Source organism: Ambystoma mexicanum, chromosome 1p, assembly GCF_040938575.1.
Source record: "Ambystoma mexicanum isolate Mex_15411 chromosome 1p, UKY_AmexF1_1, whole genome shotgun sequence".
Lineage (NCBI taxonomy): Eukaryota > Metazoa > Chordata > Amphibia > Caudata > Ambystomatidae > Ambystoma > Ambystoma mexicanum.
In genome coordinates this window covers 99,376,405-99,396,882 of record NC_090921.1, presented here as the reverse complement: position 1 = coordinate 99,396,882, position 20,478 = coordinate 99,376,405, and the positions used below count along the sequence as shown (strand labels likewise).

General features: G+C 47.8%; 1 protein-coding gene across 1 annotated transcript in view; it reads left to right on the top strand.

The window, feature by feature from the left end:
* The window catches only part of LOC138458195 (immunoglobulin lambda-1 light chain-like), a 198,966-nt gene that overhangs the window by 69,335 nt on the left and 109,153 nt on the right, over positions 1–20,478 (top strand). The window contains exon 2 of the mRNA XM_069607207.1: positions 14,280–14,639. Coding sequence (XP_069463308.1) covers positions 14,280–14,639 — 360 coding nt within the window. The remainder of the gene's footprint in view (positions 1–14,279; positions 14,640–20,478) is intronic.

The window sequence follows — 20,478 nt, the reverse complement described above, 5'->3', positions numbered from 1 at the left end:
TCATAGTAACTGCGTCTGGTGACCCCTCGCGCGAGAGGTCACCAGAGGCAGTTTCCCCAGGTCGCTGAGGCGTCTTTAACCCTCGGCGAACCTGGGGATTCCTCGACATATTTCGAGGTTTATAAAAGATGGCTTGAAAAGTACACATTTCAAGCCATCTTTTATAAAGCTTTGCCGACGGACAATTTTGTCCCTAGTCAAAGCTTTATAAAAGATGGCTTGAATTGTGTACTTTCAAAGCCATCTTTTATAAACCTGAAATGTTTAAAAAAGATGGCCTGAAAACTAGGCAAACCGTAGGGTATGCACACAAATATGTATAAATGTTATATATTTCTATGTTTAGAAAAGATGGCTTGCATAGTACACAAACCATAGCAAGGTACGCACACAAATATATAACATTTATATATATTTGTGTGTATACCCTACGATTTGCATACTTTTTAGGCCACGCCCCTCCCACAAGCCACGCCCCCAAATGAGGGCCCCCCCCTCGATTTCTTACCCCACTTAAAGCCCTGTGGAAAGTTGAATCTCTCCGGCGTGGATAAAAATCAAGAGTCACCGAATCTTGGTCAGGAAGGAAGACTGGCAGATCAGCAAGTGTCCCTTGACCTACGTGACCACCAAGCAGCATCAGTTCAAGCCAGGCGCCAAATGAAAACACAGTGAGTGCACTAAATTATGTGCTAAACTCTCAGCGTTCGAACTATTGAAGGGTGAAGTTCAACCGCAAACTGGCTCCCTAATAGAAATGATGAAGGAGGTGGTTATTTTGATCGGGGCAGTAGTAGGCTGCTGCAATGCCATCAATACAAATGTCATGCAAAAAGTGCAGGAGCTGAAATTGGAATCAGTCAAGCAAGGCTTAGACCTTTCAGCGATCCAACGGTCTTCGGCAGCTCAGAAAAAATTTGAAGTGGCAGATCTGGCTGTGAAACATGATATATTGATACAACTTCAAATCTTGAACCAAAAAAAAGCTGGACAAGGGTCAAAAGGAACCTGGAGAGGGTCAACACTCCCAGATGGACGACACCCCTCTCTCTAAGTCAGTCTTAGAGGAGTTCCGGAGACTTGCTAACGTAGGTGAAGGCTATCAAGACGAAGAACCAGCTCAAAAAATCCCATTGGGCAACCCCCCAAATCAAACGGTAAATCACGCGGAGGGTGAGAAAGAAGCTTGCTCACAAAATGAACCTCTGGGAGGAAAAAGAGAGAGAAAGAGGGAAGCGAGGAGACAGAAAAGACTGCAAGAAAAAGTAGTAAAAAGAAATGGGGAAAAAAATCAATGAACCAGAAGAAAGGGAAAAATAAGAACTCGGACACTAACTCATTCCTGAAGAAAATTGCTAACATACAAACGCCAAAAACAGAGGTGGAACAGGAAATTGTTGAGTTAGACTCAATGGATGGTTCACAAGCAAAAGTTGAAACCAGTAGGAAGACAAAAGAACAAGATAAAGGTGCCAAAGAAACCGAAGAAGTCGGAGGAAAATCTGGAACATCAAAAGAGTCCAATACAACTCTGACATCGAGAGGTTTGCAAACTGAAAAAGTGAAGATTGATACGGTATTAGACACAGCATTACCAAACTTGAAGGCATGCCTAACAATAGCCCTGATATTCCTAAAGGCTAGATCAAAGACAGGGGAAGTAAAACAATCAGTTAAGGATGCAAATTCAGTAGAAGTAAAAACAAATCAGAAGATTGCCCCGATCTTCTTAAAAATGTTGCAAGTTCAGAAAAAAGTCCCACCTCAGGTGGAAGAAATAAAACTGGGAGAAGGTAAATGCAGGATGATCGGAGATACCAGGATTGGTGCAGGAAAATTCAAGGAATCAGATGACATAATGAATCCAGACTCTGGCACACCAACAATAGCGGAAGAGATTGTAGTGCAAGAGGGAAGAGAAACCAAAACTGTATCTCCATTTGCAATGCCGATTATTTGGTTATCACTCACTACAAACAAAAATCACGCAAAATGTCTAAATCGAGGGGTGATTCTATCAGTGCTAAAGAACATACCAAGTCTTTTTCTAATTAATAGTAAAGATATAGGGCCTCATTACACGGTAGGCGGTAAGGGTTAACGGTCACCGGTAAGGGTACCAGTGACCATTAACCCTTACCGCCTTATTACGAGGTCCCTTTGCGGGTTGGTACTTTAACGCCTGCTTTTAGCAGGCATTAAAAAACGAACCCGCAAAGGGACCTTGGTGCTAATTACGGTACTGCAATTTGTGGTACCGTAATTAGCGCCTTCCCCATTCCCATTATGCCCTATGGGGGCAAAAATGGGAATGGGGAAGGGCCTTGGTGAATGGGGAATTACCGCCCCCGCTCACCTTGGAGTAGGGCGGTAATTCCGCCATCCACTAAGGCGGACACGGTAAAATACCGGCGGCAACCATGGCGCTAATAGCGCCATGTTTAACGCCTACCGTGTAATGAGGCCCATAGAGTTTGTAAGATTTCCAGACCCAAATCACCCCCTGATGGCAGAAGTGGGCTGTGCTTCAAGAGAGGTGTACGTGGCTATTGATGAAGCAAAATTGGACTTGAAGAAACTCGACCTGCTAGTATCAAAAACTCAACCAGATTCACTGCAGATGACGGGTCCAGGGGGTCTGAAAAGTTCTCAAAAACAGGGGGTGGGGGGAATCTGTCATCCAACCCAAATTCAGACTCCCCCAGGTTCCAGTGATTCATCGCGAGACATTAACAAGGACAGCACCTTAGCCTTGCTCCCGAGTATACTCACCAAGGTTCTCCAGAAACGTGGGCTAGGGCAACAACCTCTTTAAAAATGAAGGATTGAAGGTTATCTGTTGGAACACACGGGGGCCCAATAATTTGACATCAAGGGCAATGAAAAACTATCTCTTCGGGGAGGGGGATGTCATGATGCTGCAGGAGACATGGATAACCAATCAAATAGCAGCAGAGGGATATCACATAGAGGTGCAAGGTGCCCTTCAGAAAGCAAGAGGGAGGCTTAGTGGTGGGTTGCTTATGGCCTTCAAATACTCAAAATTCAGAGATGTTACCATTACAGAATCGAATACACAGGGTTTGCGAATATGTAAAGCAACATTAAGAAATAACAAATGTGATCGGGTAATGTTGTTTTCTAATATCTATTGGAAGCCTGCGAGTTCGAGCTTTGTGTTTTTTTGGACCAGTTAGCCAAACCCCTGGGGAAAATGAAAACACTATACTTAGGAGCAGACATCATTCTGGGGGTGGGTTTGAATGCTCAATGTCAAGAGATCAAACAAAATTAACTGTGAGGAGAATTACTAAGAATGGTCAGTTATGGGTGGAATTTTTAAATGACTGGGATCTTAAAATGTCAAATGGAAGTTTGCCAGACATCCCAGCCAAACTCTCCAGAATTGAGGGCACATCAGTCTCAAAGTTGGATTACCTTTTCCTTTCAGGTCTCCTTTTCGAACAAAAAGTCACCCTGCATATTAGAGAAGGGGGAGGGAGTGATCACCTTCGGCTAGAGCTCTCCTTCCCAGAAATAACATCAGAAATTCAACTTAGAAATACTCAGAGTATTGAAGCCAGGAAGGGAAGAGTCTGTTTACTTAAATATAAAGCAGGGGGAACAAATCTTAATGAAAGGCTATTAGCTCTGCCTGAGCACATTCAAAAAGAGAATTGCTCACCCTCAGGCTTTATAAAATTCATCTGGTTAACCTGTCCACCCAAGTCTAATGGGGGTGGTCCAAAACAAGTTCACAAACATATATATGATGAGGAAACAATTGCAAAGAAACAAGAACTACACAAGAACTTAAGATTGGTAAAAAAAATATGGTCAATGAGGAGGATCAAAAGGCGGAACTAAGAACCTGAAAAAACTCAGACAAACAGTGGTCACTGTCAAGGAACATAAAAAGACATCAACAGGATGGGGAACATATTCTAGAGCTTCTGGTTAAGAGGGATGCGAGGGGCTTCTGGACCGTAATGCATGAGTTGGAAGGGGAAAAAACAAACCCACAATTGTAGAGGAGGTCCCAGATATGGCCTGCACTCCAGCCACCCATTTTGAAATACCAGGGACATACTCACTGAAACTTGTGACGTATGAGGAGCAAATAAACCGACAGAGAGCAGCACTAGGGCTCTGCCCACTGCTCATCAGGAGAGCAATAGCTGTTGAAGTGCCAATTACCAGAGAGCCATGGGCAGCACGGTACCCATTGAGACAACCGTACCAGCAGCTGACACGAAATGAAAACTACTTACAAAGGGCCTTCATTGAAGACAAATGGTGGTGACACAAGGCCCCGGACAGACGTACAGATGAACGTAAACGGCAATCGAAAGATGACACGCAAAGACAAAATGTAAAGAATAATGATGTAATGGACTTGGAAGAAGAAACAATGTCGAAATATAAAGAAACGTAACCATGAGTTAGGATGAAAATCTGCAACTATCTAACACCTGTAAATGGGCTTGGAACGCAAGAAGCTAAGGAAACAGTGCGGCTTGCTATGCTTAGTAGAAGAATAGAGCAGCAAGTGTCAACTATATATCTACCTCAAAGAAGCACATTATACAAGTGTGAATCCATTTTACAAAAGCAGAATTAAGCCCAGAATGGAATGGTTGGGGTCAAACATACCAGGATTCATATGCCAGCACAAAGCCAGACGAGGCTGGGAATTCGAGGTCAACCTAAGGAAGAGAGGAGAGCGGCAACTTCGAAGAATCAAAAATTCAGAGCATAGCAGCCTGCCCCGTGAAGGTCGAGATAAGGAGGCACAGGCAGGTGGCAAGGCTGAAGGGAGAATCAAATACACAAATAGAGGGGAAATGAAGCAGATTCACGGTGTACTAATACGTGACCAGCCAAGCGCGAAGAGGTACCAACGTCTGATGTCACCCAAAACCAGAGGATGCCATAACTTTTCCCGATAAGAAGCTACAGTTCCGAGGCCAACCTCAGCCAACTAATTGACACATAGCTCTAAAGTGCTGATTGATGGAAGGGAGGCGGGGTGAATCGTGGGGCACACCGCATCTGGGTGAACATTCTGCTTGCTGCTAATTGAAGTGGAGATTTATGCCTGAGGGTGTAACTGACCCAATCACAATGGACCAAATAATCTAGGTTCCTATAGCTGGTAGAACCAATGAGACGTTGTACTTGTAGTGACGTCTAGCATGAGGGATGTAGAGGGATGGGCGTAGATGCCCACCCGATAAGAGTTATCCAATCCTCACACTCTGTTACCATGTACAGATATAGCACCTATACTTAAGTTTTCTTTTTAACCAATAGAATTGCATGACAAACGTTTGAGTGTTACACGTCAATGATGATGAGAATTTACTATAACTATTGCTGTCTGAATGAAGAATTTGGAAGTTGAAGCGAGACGGGCGATCGCATCACTGAAGATTTCCTGTTGTTTCCCCGTTTTTGTACTTGTCATTAAACAGACTTCCCTTTGCCAAACCATTGAGTTGTCCTTATTGATTGGTGTTGGAGTAAGAGAATCCCGCACCCCATTCCCCTCAAGGTGAAGCTATCTCGTCTTAAAGTACTCGAGGGTGAGCTCTGATCCCATGGGCATGTCAGAAGTCGCTCCGCCCTCTTGTACACAATGTAATTTGTTTCCAGAGAAAGAATTGATTAATTATCTAAGTCTAGCTTTTGGTAAGCCTGAAAAAACTATTTGCCATTATATCACACAGGCTAATTGGCATCTAAACTTCAATGAATCAGACATTGAAGAATTAATTCTGAAAGGTTCTACCTCGAAAGCTGCAGGAGCAAATGGTCTGATTTACCAGGTATTGAAGAATAGCTCGGGTTTGTGGTCAAAATTGCTTAATTGGCATTTTAGAGAGATCTTGGCCAAGAAGCAACTGCAACCCTCATGGCGAACCGCTCCTGTTATTCCCCTGTTTAAGGGGGGCGATAGGGTGCTGCCAATAAACTACCGCCCTATCGCCTTCCTGGACATTGACAGCAAGATATTTAGGAGAATCTTGTTGGGAGAATTGGAGACATGGGAAAGAAGAGTTGGGGTGTTGTCCAAGTGTCAAACGGGCTTTAGGAGGCGTCTTTCCACTGCAATAAATGGCATGGTAATAAACTTATTGAGTGAAAAAACGCAGGAAAGGGGTAAATAACAACTGTATGGAGCCTGGGTTGACTTCTCCAGAGCCTTTGATCAGGTAGACAGGGGAAGGCTCTGGCAGAAGTTAAGAGCAAAGGATATACCGGAAGGTCTCTTGGGGATGCTCATTGAATTCCATAGAGAGAACAATATTAGAGTTGCGATTGGACGTAGAGGGTCATATGTCCGAACCAGTCAGAGTGAATTGGGGGGTCAGGCAGGGTCGCCCTGGGGCCTCCTTATTCTTCAATATGCATACAGCAGACATGGGTGACTACTCAGCGCTGTATGCGCTGGCAAGTCCAGTACTGAATGGGATGTAAATCCACTCGCTCGCTTACGCAGACGACGTGGTGGTCGTGGACAGACCAGCCATTGGTCTACAACGATTGCTCAACGGTTTACACCAATATGCAGGCAAAAACAGGCTGTCCTTAAATCCCAAAAAATCTAAGGTTATGGTTTTCAGGCAAACAAATAAAAAAATTCCCTTCCCCGGGAGGTCAATTGGGGGAGAGAAAATAACAAGGGTGGAGGACCTGGTTTATTTGGGGTGTAAAATCTATGCAAACCCGGCAATATGTAAGGTGGAGTTGGACATCGAAATAAAAATAAAACCCCTTGCAGCACTGATGAAAAAAACGCTGTGGAAATATGGGAAGTTTTCAGTCATCCTGGTACTGAAGTTCTATCAGGCCAAGGTAATTCCCATCCTGCTATATGTTCTTGAAGCTAAACCCCAGTTATGGAACACAACGTGGCAAAAATGGGAAGGCCTATTGTGGAAACATGCTTTGGGTCTTCCAATGAGCATGTCAATGGTCAATCTCAAATTTGAGATGGGTCTCAGATCCCTAAAATGCCAAGCTGGATGGAAACTGATATTATTGCAACAACAACTTATCACAGTTCAAGACAACTCATTGTACACAGATATGAGGAAGCTCCTAGATGGGGTAGATCAAAATCTCTGGTAAAATTAAACCTACTGGTGAAAGATCTGCTCTCAGTTGCGGATATAGAGAGCAAACTGTTGCAAGAAAACCCAATAAAGGCATAAAGAAAATGGGAGGAAATGGATGGGATCCACACTATTGAAAAAGTAAGATCAGGGTCCAATCCTAACCCCCTACTTGGCTCTTGGTAGGTCCCCTAATCATTTGTAATTAGTTACTTGTAAAAGTTCCCTTATCTTCTCTTTTTTTTCTTCTTAATGACTTCTTAATGATTTGGAAACTACTTCAATGTTACCAAATTTAATTTGATGTAAACTGTTTGTGTTTTTATATGTGCTTTGTGGAAACATGATTTTGTTGATTGTGAAAGGTTATTTCGTAACCATATACAATAAAAAAAAAGAAAACATTGATCACTCTGGCTCCTATCTGTTCTTCCCAGGCATGGATACCAGATACCATGGATCACCCTGGCTCCTACAATCACGGATCACCCTGGCTCCTATAACCAGCCTGTCCCTCCCAGGAATGGGTACCAGATACCATGGATCACCCTGGCTCTTATAACCAGCCTGTTCCTTCCAGGCATGTATGCCAGATACCATACTACCCTGACTCCTATAACCAAAACAAAAGCGGTGATGGCTGGAAGGTTTAGAATGAATCTTAACCTCTGGCATTGCTCTGGGCAACCCTCCAGATCATCGTTCTTCGCCTGCCAAGCCATTACAGAAGGGGAAAGACCATATGCAAATCAGACTTGGCCCCACCCCAAAAGGGGCAGTCCAGCCCGAACTGCTAGGTCACATCCCTTCTGCAAGAGACCACAAGCATCCCCAGACATGTTTCAGCCTTGTTGGGCATCATCAGTGAGGAGTAGCTTGGGTCTCTAGGCCCAGCAGGCACGGGACCCACGTCTGGGCATACCCGTCCCACTCGGGGTGACATTAGCAAAACAAAAGAGGTAATGGCTGGTAGGTTTAGAATGAATCTTAACCTCTGGCATTGCTCTGGGCAACCCTCCAGAACATCGTTTTTCACCTGCCAAGCCATTACAGAAGGGGAAAGACCATATGCAAATCAGACTTGGCCCCACCCCAAAAGGGGCAGTCCAGCCTGAACTGCTAGGTCACATCCCTTCTGCACGAGACCACAAGCATCCCCAGACATGTTTCAGCCTTGTTGGGCGTCATCAGTGAGGAGTAGCTTGGGTCTCTAGGCACAGCAGGCACAGGACCCACGTCTGGGCATACCCGTCGCACTCGGGGTGACATTAGCAAAACAAAAGAGGTGATGGCTGGAAGGTTTAGAATTAATCTTAACCTCTGGCGTTGCTCTGGGCAACCCTCCAGACCATCGTTCTTCGCCTGCCTAGCCATTACAGAAGGGGAAAGACCATATGCAAATCAGACTTGGCCCCACCCCAAAAGGGGCAGTCCAGCCCGAACTGCTATATAACCAGCCTGTTCCTCCAAGCATGTGAAGCAGACACCATGGCTCTCCTTGGCCCCTATAACCAGCCTGACCATTTCAGGCATGGATTAGAGAAACCATACTTTACCCTGGCTCCTATAACCATCTCATCCCTTGAAGGCAGGTATATGAGACACGATTGTGTGCTTTCCTAGCCTCAACACCCTGCCTTTCCCTCACAGGCATGCATACCCTGAAAGCAGGACCCACCCTGCATCATCTACCCAGCCTGTCCCTTCCAGGCATGTGAACCAGTCACCATGGATCTCACTGGATCCTATAACCAGCCTGTCCCTTCCAGGCATGTAAACCAGTCACCATGGATCTCACTGGATCCTATAACCAGCCTGTCCCTCCCAGGCATGTGTACCAGTCACCATGGCTCTCCCTGGATCCTATAACCAGCCTGTCCCTTCCAGGCATGTATACCAGTCACCATGGCTCTCCCTGGATCCTATAACCAGCCTGTCCCTTCCAGGCATGTATACCAGTCACCATGGCTCTCCCTGGATCCTATAACCAGCCTGTCCCTTCCAGGCATGTATACCAGTCACCATGGATCTCCCTGGATCCTATAAGCAGCCTGTCCCTCCCAGGCATGTATACCAGTCACCATGGATCTCCCTGGATCCTATAAGCAGCCTGTCCCTCCCAGGCATGTGTACCAGTCACCATGGCTCTCCCTGGATCCTATAACCAGCCTGTCCCTTCCAGGCATGTATACCAGTCACCATGGATCTCACTGGATCCTCTAACCAGCCTGTCCCTTCCAGGCATGTGTACCAGTCACCATGGATCTCACTGGATCCTCTAACCAGCCTGTCCCTTCCAGGCATGCGTACCAGTCACCATGGATCTCACTGGATCCTATAAGCAGCCTGTCCCTCCCAGGCATGTGTACCAGTCGCCATGGCTCTCCCTTGATCCTATAACCAGACTGTCCCTTCCAGGCATGTGTACCAGACGCCATGGCTCTCCCTGGATCCTATAACCAGCCTGTCCCTTCCAGGCATGTGTACCAGACGCCATGGCTCTCCCTGGATCCTATAACCAGCCTGTACCTTCCAGGCATGTGAACCAGTCACCATGGATCTCCCTGAATCCTATAACCAGCCTGTCCCTTCCAGGCAGTTGTGTACCAGTCACCATGGATCTCACTGGATCCTATAACCAGCCTGTCCTTCCCAGGCATGTGTACCAGTCACCATGGCTCTCCCTGGATCCTATAACCAGCCTGTCCCTTTCAGGCATGTGTACCAGACGCCATGGCTCTCCCTGGATCCTATAACCAGTCTGTCCCTTCCAGGCATGTGTACCAGGTGCCATGGCTCTCCCTGGATCCTATAACCAGCCTGACCCTTCCATTCATGTGTACCAGACGCCAATGGTCTCCCTGGATCCTATAACCAGCCTGTCCCTTCCAGGCATGTGTACCAGGTGCCATGGCTCTCCCTGGATCCTATAGCCAGCCAGTCCCCCCACCCACCACGCATGCATACCAGAGACCATGGCTCTCCCTGGATCCTATAACCAGCCTGTCCCTCCCAGGCATGTGTACCAGTCACCATGGCTCTCCCTGGATCCTATAACCAGCCTGTCCCTTCCAGGCATGTGTAGCAGACGCCATGGCTCTCCCTGGATCCTATAACCAGCCAGTCCCGTCCAGGCATGTGTACCAGTCACCATGGATCTCCCTGGATCCTGTGTACCAGTCACCATGGATCTCCCTGGATCCTATAACCAGCCTGTCCCTTCCAGGCATGTATACCAGTCACCATGGATCTCCCTGGATCCTATAACCAGCCTGTCCCTTCCAGGCATGTGTACCAGGTGCCATGGCTCTCCCTGGATCCTATAACCAGCCTGACCCTTCCATTCATGTGTACTAGATGCCAATGGTCTCCCTGGATCCTATAACCAGCCTGACCCTTCCATGCATGTGTACCAGACGCCATGGCTCTCCCTGGATCCTATAACCAGCCTGTCCCTACCAGGCATGTGTACCAGTTACCATGGCTCTCCCTGGATCCTATAACCAGCCTGTCCCTTCCAGGCATGTGAAGCAGACACCATGGCTCTCCCTGGGTCCTATAACCAGCCTGTCTCTTCCAGGAAGGTTTACCACAAAATGCAGGCAGCCCGCCTTGAAGCCTGCAACCAGCATGTCCCTCGCACGTATTTTGGTGCAGTATAGTAGGGGAGAGGCAGGACAGTATTGATCAGAATTGTCCGGGTCGCCCACTGGTTTGTTCAGGGGCGGTAGGATGGTTTCGATCCCAGAATGCAGGGAGAATCTCAAGAAGTGTGAGGAGGTGCCCGTTCCTGGATTGCCGATGGTGATGGTGATGGGTAACATGTGGGGAGCAGGACATGTTAGGGGAATGCAGATTGGGTGGAGTGGTAGCTGAGAGGTAGCCAGGGTAAGAGGAGGTCAGCGTGAACCATATAGCGGAAAAGAAGGGTGGGAGAGGTAGGGAAGGAGGTTAGGGAGGGTCTCCTGGATTTATGATTTTCGTTGGATAAACAGCAGGCAATTGACATCAGCAGAAAGGCAGGGAGTGAAAAGGAGTGGCAATAGTGGGGGGCCATTTTGTATTTTGTTGTATTTTGTTAGAATTCATATGGAGCTTTTGCCAAAGATGCATAACATAATAACAGTGCAACAATAATGGAATATTGACCGATCAATAAATGCATATTAAACCTATGAAAGGGGACACGCTTCTCAGGAAGGCATATTCAGAAAGAGCGACCATTTGTTGTTCACGTGCAAGCATTTAATTGACCAGAAATGTACACTCCAAAACAAGGGTCCATCCTTGCAGTACAAGCGTGCCCCTTCCAGGCATGCACACACAGACGCAAAATAATCCCTCAGTCAATAAGACCAGCCCACCTGTTCACAGACACAGTGAACCCCCAAGGAGAAGCGCCCAGATGCAGCCCCCACCCCCACACTGATTCTTCCTATGCCGTTGATTGTTATGTTATGTTATTTGGCATTCATATAGCGCTCTATATATCATTGGTATGACCTAAAAGCGCTTGTGGGTTGAATGCCCTCGGGGACCATAGTCCAGGTCAGTCGAGAGAGTAGGGTGTCCTAGGGTGCTTGGGTGCACTCATTATGCACGCCGCTGAGGCGATTGTTTGATGGTAGCTGCATCCTAGCATTAGCTGTGGTGGTATTTGATATCAGTTGAATGTGTGCAGTCTGGAGGTTGGTCTCCGAGACTGGATTCTGGCAGCGTTAGGCCTGTGTAGGACGTTTATGTGTGCAGCTTGGACAATTTTCGGGGTGTATAGCTTCGTTCTAGCAAGATGTTGAGGTGTTCATGGAGTATTGTTCGTATGTGAGCAGCTAGGCTGAAATTGATCGAAGATTGTAGCTGCGCCCTAATGTGTTTTGGTGTAGAGTAGAGAGTGAGCATAGTGATAGGAGAGGTGAGTGTCTGGAGTGGAGGATTTATTCTTATGAGCCCGCTGTGCCGGATTTAATTTACGCGTTTCGCGATAGCTGCATTGTATTGAGAGAAAGAGCATCTATGTGGGGAACTTGCAGTCCAATTATATGTTGAGGAGTCTCCGGGCTATTTTACGATCTCTTCTGCAGAAGACTGAAAGGCATGTTGTAGATTTGGACTAGTGGAGGAATTAACGTATTCACTTTCCACAGTTCGGGAACTAGGCATGGGTCCGTCTTCACGTCCTTGTTTTTGAAACTCTACATCAACGACTTGAGTGTTGCTGTATTTCGAGTTGGAGATGTCTCAACGGTAGCAGACCACCGGATGTGTCTGCTGTTGTGTGCGGGTGATGCGGACCTCATTGCAACTTCTGGGGCCCTCCAAGAATTATCGACAAATATACCGGAACAATGGCATCCCGCAATCTGAAAATTAGGATATCAAAATCTAAAGGGGTACAGGCCCTTCAATTTAAGATCCTCAGTCTTTCTTCTGTGGAGGGAGGAGGGAGTCTTTCTTCTGTGGAGGGAGTCTTTCTTCTGAGGAGGGAGTCTTTTTTCTGTGGAGGGAGTCTTTCTTCTGTGGAGGGATTAAGCTGAACTGGGCTGAATGGTTTGGTTATTCGGACATATGTTTTGCACACATACACGGAGAAGCAGTGTAACGCCACTATCCCGTCTATATCGGTATCTTTCTTTTTGGGAAATTATCCAGTTCATGAAATGATGGAAATGTATCGCCCTAAGTCTCTCTCTGTTGCCACTTATGGGGCGGATTTATGAGCAATATGGGAACTCCCAGGCTTTGAGAGCAACGGATAACACGTTTCTGCGGAAATGGCTGAGCTTACCCAGCTCGGAGCCAGTGTTTAGTGCTACACTGTGCATTGGAAGCACTGTCCATGCAGACCAGCATTAGTGTGAGGCCAGCTTTGCTCTGGGTATCAAGCCAGACCAACCTACAAGCATGAACCCTTGAAAATGTACTGTACGAATTAGTTAAGTGATGTGGGTAACCACACACCCTGGCTCAGACATGTTAAAGGAATTCTCAAAGCGGAAGGCTATGCCACTTTGCAATTACTTAAGCAAGAAGCCCCTCACAGGGGGGGGGCATTATCGCTCCAGGTAATGCCCCGGAGCTGCAAGAAGCCTTAACGGATGCGACAGGGCAATTACATAAAACAGTAATGCCCCCCTGCGAGAGGCTTATTGCTATTAGTACTCCTGCCCATAAGACCGGAGAACCAATCGTTTTTTTTTCAGTTGCGAGAGGCCTTTGCCGTTTCGCAACAGAACATAAGTAAAAAGAAAACAATGGCTGCCACGGAACGGGGAGAAGGGAGTACTTGTAGTCACTTCTCCCTTTCAATGGTGGCCATTGTAAAAGAAAAGAAATCAATACAAAGAAAATGGCTGCAATGGAACAAGAGAAGGCACTGCACGTAGTCCGTTTTCCCTTATATGGTCGCCACTCACGGAAGGAACCCAGGGCCGCAGCATTGAGAGGAGCTTTGTTGGCCGGTAACGCCCCGCCGGTTACCAATGAACCAGAGCAGTATTGATACTAATGCTTAGAAGATTCTGGAAGTCTGTTACCAGGGAGCTATTGAAACTGAAAGGGAAAGAAGAGAACTTAGATAGCCTTCCAACAGTCCAAACGTCCCGTTCTGTGCACAGCTCACGAGGATGAAATTCAATTTTCCTCCACTAGGGACCTTAACAAAAAGGTTCACATTAATCCAATTAATTAACATTTTAGTGAGTAACCCCAGGACTTGTAAAAGAATGGAGTGTTATCTTCAGGAAGCAATATAACAAGACCACGTTTGGTGTAGGGCCTCGATTAGCCCACCACATCCCCTTGTTGCATTGAGGTTTTAGATCTGTTGCAGTAGTTTTAATCTGACTTGGGGTTCAGAAATAAAAAATTGCTCAAATTGATGTGTATTCATACTTGTGGCAAAGCCGCGAAGAGAATAGAGTAATAATTGTATGTGCTAGGATGGGGTAGGGGATATTTTTTGACCGATCTTTGAATGCATTTAATGGATTGCATTGTTTGGCTTTGATGTGTTTGAACAGTGGAAATCTCTTTATTATATTAGTGAAATACGTTTGATTCATTCATTCATTCATTCATTCATTCATTCATTCATTCATTCATTCATTCAGGCTTCCTTACTGACTCCACACTTACCACATCTCTTGTCCTTCATTTTCACAGACGCTGAGGCTAGGGCACCGCCATCCTTGATTCAGCCTCTGCCGTCAATCACCACTGCCGGGAAGCACCCAACGATCACATGCTCTATGAAAGGAAGCAGCGTGACAGACCATGTGCTCTCGTGGTACAAGCAGCCCACCAACCAGAGGCTGACCTTCCTGGTGAGCCACCGTGATGGGGCGAAGCCGGCCTACGGGGAAGGCGTCAGTGAGAGGTTCCTGCCGGGGATCGATAAGGATTCCAAAATGTTCACATTGACCATTGGCAACACAGATCGGAGCGACGAGGGCACCTATTACTGCGCCATCTGGTACAGCAACCAGTACATCTTCGGTGACGGGACTCAAGTCATCTACAGAGGTGAGTCTCAAGTCACATTCAATCTTTCTCAAATCACATTCATTCTTTCTCAAGTCATATTCAGTCTTTCCTAAGTCACATTCAATCTTTCGAAAATTGAGCAAGATCTTTCAAGCTACCAAGGGGAGCCAGGGAAGTGTTTTAATTCCTGTGTAGAAAGTAATTGTGGTCATGTTGCAATGCCAGTTTACTGCCCACTACCTGAGCAATCCTTTATGAAGAATGTGCTACTACAAAAAAGAACGTTATGTGGCTATCAACTACAGGAATACATTCCACCAAGGGATTCTGGGTGACATCTGATAGACAACAAAAGCAAAGCTCGAGTTACCTGTGAAGTCACTCTGAACTTTGAGGTAGAATACACCCTGGAGGTGCAAGCTACCCAGCTATTATTTTGGAATTACTATTAATAGGGTATTTATTGAGTGCAGACGCTGCTTCCAGAACCAATGGAGTGCTTTACAATCATGGAATAAGGTCACAGTGAGGGAAGCAGAGAAACAAAGGAGCAGCGAGCTAACAACAGGTAGCAGGAGGGTGGGCAATTTTGGAGCAAGACATCTGCAAAGAACCAGCAGAGGAAACAGTTGATAGCAGATTATCCTGGCTTACGCAGGGTGGGGAGTTGCGCGTGAGTACGGAGGAGCATTCCTTGAAGAGGAGGGTCTTGAGCTCCTTCCTGAACTGTAGAAGTGAGAAAGTGATTTTGATGCTGATGGAGAGGAGGTTTCAGAGTCTTGGGACGTAGACAGAGAAGGCTTGTCTTCTGGTTCTTTCCTTCCTGGACCGGTGGAGTTGAAGTCTGCACATGTCCTTACTTCTGGTGGATCGTAGGCTCCAGAGATGCTGAGCGTCTCAATGAGATGGCTTCAGGGTGACAACCTTGTAGATTAGATGAGCAGGATTTGAAGATGGTACAGACTTGCAGCGGGGACTAGTGCAGTTCGACGAGGGTCGGGGTGATGTGGTCGAATGTGCAGAGTCCTTTGATGAGTCGTGCTGCAGCATGCTGGTCATAACTCAGGGGTCTCAGGATAATCGTTGGAGGGCCTTGAAAAGAGCAATGCCACCATCCAGGTGGGAGAGGACCATGGCTTGGACAACAGGTTTGAAGTTGTTTTCTGGGATAAAGGGCTTGATTGCCCACAGGAGAGGAAGTTGGTACCAAGCTCTGTGTGTCTTCTTTGCTATGTACTGTTTGAAAGAGAGGTGCTTGTTGATGTCAAACCACAAGGGACTTGTATATTTTATTCTGTTTTCTTAAGAAGGTTTGAATAGATTTGTTTAAATGTGAAATCAAACCAATAGACTGAAATCAGGCTTAAGGTACCCTCACATTTAGACTAGCGTGCGCTCGTAGGTGCGCGCTACCATTCCCTCTCATGGTATCTAGGTTTTAGGTGAAGGCCACTTCAGATCTCCCACAGTTGCTGGTCACCCCTTCAGGATACCACAGAGATGGAGAATAAGGGGGGAGACATACATGGTGTGCCAGCTCTCCAGAATAGCCTTCCCTTGGGGCAAACTGTGGGGTACCTTGTGGGTAAGGTCTGTGGCTCTGTACATGATTAGAATCAACTCAAGGGGCTGGGCTTGACCTCATGGTTGAAGACCTGGTAGGTTCACTCAGTTGCTTATCAGCTCGTTGCATGGTATTATTGGAAATGTAATAGCACCCATCTGCCATTCTTTTAAGGAAGGAAATGACATTGTCTTTCATGTCTATTTCTAAGATTTACATGAGGTGCCCTTACTTTAAAAGCCATGCACTGTAAAAGCCATGCACTGTGCTTAAGGCGACCAGCCCCATACAATTAAGCATGCACATCATGTAATCGTCTGATCAAGTGTTTTATTTAGGAAAGTGAGCAAACAGTGACATGACAAGAGCACTATGTTCACTCTATTTTCTAAATAAGACTACCTGTCCCTCGCAGTACAGCAGACGAGAATAAACATGTTCAGTAACTGAAATGGGTTATTATAACACGCTTAATATCCAGAGATTTCCGAGCACGGACCCGGGAATTGAACCAGTGTTACTCGCATCGTCTTGCTTCCAATACAAGCGCATTGCCCCGGAGCTATCCTACGCGTGCCTTGGACAATGTGATGGGTGAGCACCACCCATGCTGGGGACATGGGGATAATTCCTATAGCAGACCATTCACCACTTCAGTTCCCCAGTAATAGCACAGTTCTTTGGTCAGCGTCAGCTGCTTTCAGCTGGACAATTTCAGGAAGTGGTGGAAAAAAGAGAAAATGCTTTGTCGCACTTTTTTTAGTGTGCGTTGAGAAAAATCCCTGTAAGCGTGGGGTTAAACAATACTGAAAGCGGGGGAGACCACCCTTATTTATTTATGTATGGAACCCACTAAACCCTGGGGTATCAAGGCACTATTATAGTACAGGTGTTGAGACTTGAGTGTCGTGTAGGCAGTAGAGGCCTCCGTCCCCAAATGCCGCACAGGGAGAACTTAACGCAACTCTCTGTGCAGCCGTTGAGGTCACAGGCGAAGATGTTCGAATGTCCAAGTCCGGGAACGCGAACCTCGGGGACCCCACACTGCTGCAAGAAAATGCGGATTAAGTACCAAGCAAGAAACAGTACCTACAGTATTAGAATAACTGGAAAGGTCTTACCAGTCAGGGTCAAGGAGGGGATGAGGAACCTAGTGGAGAGGTCCGGGACCCACGTGGACGGCAGTACCCCAAGAGGAGTAGGCTCAGTTGTTCGCCTGTCAGCAGGAGCTGTGAAGCTGTGAAACTGTGAGGCAAGGAGTTCAAAGAACCAGGGTGCAAAAGGGTGATCCAGGAGGCAGTCCAATAACAGTCCGTGGTCGAGAGCCGTGTATCACTGTGCAAAGAAATCCGAAGGGGTAAATCCAAGAGGAGTCCAGTAAAGCAGGCCAGGTCGATTCTGTGAGTGATCCAAAGATGATTCAAAGTCCGTAGCGCCAAACAGAATGCAGAGCACAGCTGAGAAGCAACGAATACCCAGGTTTCCGGGTTTATGTACTCGCGCTTCTGGTCACGTGATGCGTGGCATGGTCACGTGATCGGGCAAGAGCATCACGTGACCTCACAGTCCCGCGATGCGGAAGCTCAGGGTTAGCCCTTCGCGATCCTATGCGCCAAGGCAATTGCCAATGTAGGAACGGCCGTAGTCTGACAGCCGTCCTATTACGGACCAGGCGCGGGTGTGCCCGCAAGACGTGTGTGAGTCCACGTGAGTCCCGGGGAAGGGGGGAAGTGAGAGAAGGGCGGGACTGGGGATGAGGGAGTGCCCTGGGGACCGCATGATGAGGGATCGTGACAGAACCCCCCCCCAAAGGCCCACGACCCCGTGGGCAGGAAGGGTGATCCCGGTGGAAGCGAGCCACCAACCGGGGAGCGTGGACATCAATAGCAGGAACCCAAGAGCGCTCCTCCGGACCATAACCGACCCAATCAACCAGGTATTGCAAGCGCCCCCTGCAGACCCGGGAGCCCAGAATGGAGGAAACCTCATACTCGTCTGGGGAAGCCAAGGACACCGGGGCAGCAGAGGCGCGCAAGCGGTACGGGGCCGGACACGGTTTGAGAAGGGAGACATGAAATACAGGGTGTACCCTCCAAGAACCCGGGAGAACCAGTCGGTATGTGACAGGGTTGATAACCCGGGAAACCACATAGGGACCCACAAAACGGGGCAACAACTTCCTACAACCCACTAGCCTCAAGTGACGAGTGGAAAGCCACACCCGGGAACCCACCGAGAAAGACGGAGCCAACAGCCGTTTCTTATCTGCCTGGACCTTCATGGAAGACTGAGCCTCACGGAGATGTAAAGCAGTCTGGTCGTGGATAGAGGACAAATCCCTAAGACAGGCGCTGGCGGCCGGATTGGTGGAGGCCGCAAGGTCAGGGATCGGTAATGTGCGGGGATGTTGGCCATAGAGAACATAGAAGGGGGAGAACCCAGTGGATGCATGAACTGCATTGTTATAAGCGAATTCAGCGTGTCGGAGGGCACGCAACCAAGAGCACTGTTGTTGCAGGATCAGACAGCGGAGATATTGTTCCATTGTTTGATTAGTCCTTTCGGTCTGACCATCCGTCTCCGGGTGGTAGGCCGAAGAGAACCGGACATCGATACCCAACAACCTAGTTAGAGCGCGCCAGAAGCGAGAAGTGAATTGCGATCCCCGGTCTGATATAAGGACAGAGGGTAACCCAAAAAGACAAAAGACGGTATCAAAGAACAGGGTGGCCAGGATGGAAGCAGAGGGGATACCCTTGCAGGGGATGAAGCGTGCCATCTTTGAGAAGGAATCCACCACCACCCAAATAGTGTCGTAACCCTGTACCCGAGGGAGTTCCGTGACAAAGTCCATGGTTACCGTATGCCATGGTTTCGGGGGCACTGGTAAAGGGAGAAGCAGGCCTAACGGGCGACCCCTACGGGTTTTGCATTGTGTACAAATGGTGCATGTATTGACGTAACAATCCACGTCCCTCTTCATGCCCGGCCACCAACACCAACGCTTCAGGAGGGATAACGTACGGCGTTGGCCAGGATGACCATTCACAGGGGCATCGTGCGACCATTCCATTGCCATGTTGCGTGTGTCGGCAGTGGGCAAGAATAGGCGGTTCAGCACAAACGGGAGGCCATCCTGGAACACCGGATCCCACTCAGATAGCTGGTCGGGATGTAAGGACACCCACTTGCGTACTGCGTCCACTAAGGGCATCGAGGGAGTACATAGACAAACGACCTTAGTGTCGTCCAACATTGTGTTAGGGTATACGGGAAGAGAGACCCCCCCGGGAGAGCGGGACAGCGCATCGGCCTTGCCGTGCGCGGAACCAGCCCGATGCCGAATTTGGAAATCGAATGCTGCGAAGAAAAGGTGCCACCTCACCTGACGGCTGTTAAGGCACTTCAGGGAAGCCAAGTCCTGCAGGTTCTGGTGATCAGTAAACACCGTGACTCGATACTTGGCGCCCAAGAGATGGTGTCGCCACACGCGGAAAGCGTCCATAACCGCCAACAACTCCTTCTCGGTCACGGTGTAGTGTGACTCGGGGGTGGTAAACTTGCGGGAATGAAATGCAACAGGGTGCAGACGACCCGTGGCCTGACATGCTTGGGATAAGACAGCACCAAGAGCGAAGGAGGAGGCGTCAGCTTCCACGACAAAAGGGAGTTCAGAGTCGGGATGCTGAAGAACAGGGGCTGTGGTGAAAGCAGTCTTCAGTGAATCAAAGGCCTTCTGTTGTGTATCAGACCAAAGGAAGGGAACTCTAGGACTGGTTAATGCAGTGAGGGGAGACACGATAGAAGAAAACCCAGAGATGAATCTCCTGTAGAAATTCGCAAAACCCAAAAAGGACTGAAGGGCTTTCAGGTTCGCAGGAATAGGCCAGTCCAAAACCGCTTTAACCTTGGAGTGGTTCATGGACAACCCCCCGGGAGTGATACAGAACCCGAGGAAATCAACATTACCAACGTGGAACAGGCACTTTTCCGGTTTGGCATATAGTGAGTGTTTCTGTAAGCGTGTTAATACCTCACGAACGTGTCGCACATGCTCTTCCAGGGATTGAGAAAAAATTAAGATGTCATCGAGGTAAACCACGACGTAAACATCTAAGATATCGCTCAGGATATCATTCATAAACCTCTGGAAGGTCGCCGGGGCATTACACAGCCCAAAGGGCATGACTGTATATTCGTATAGGCCGTACCGGGTACAGAAAGCGGTTTTCCATTCGTCCCCGGAACGGACGCGGACCAGGTTGTAGGCTCCGCGGAGGTCCAGTTTTGTAAAAATGGTAGCGTGTGTGAGTC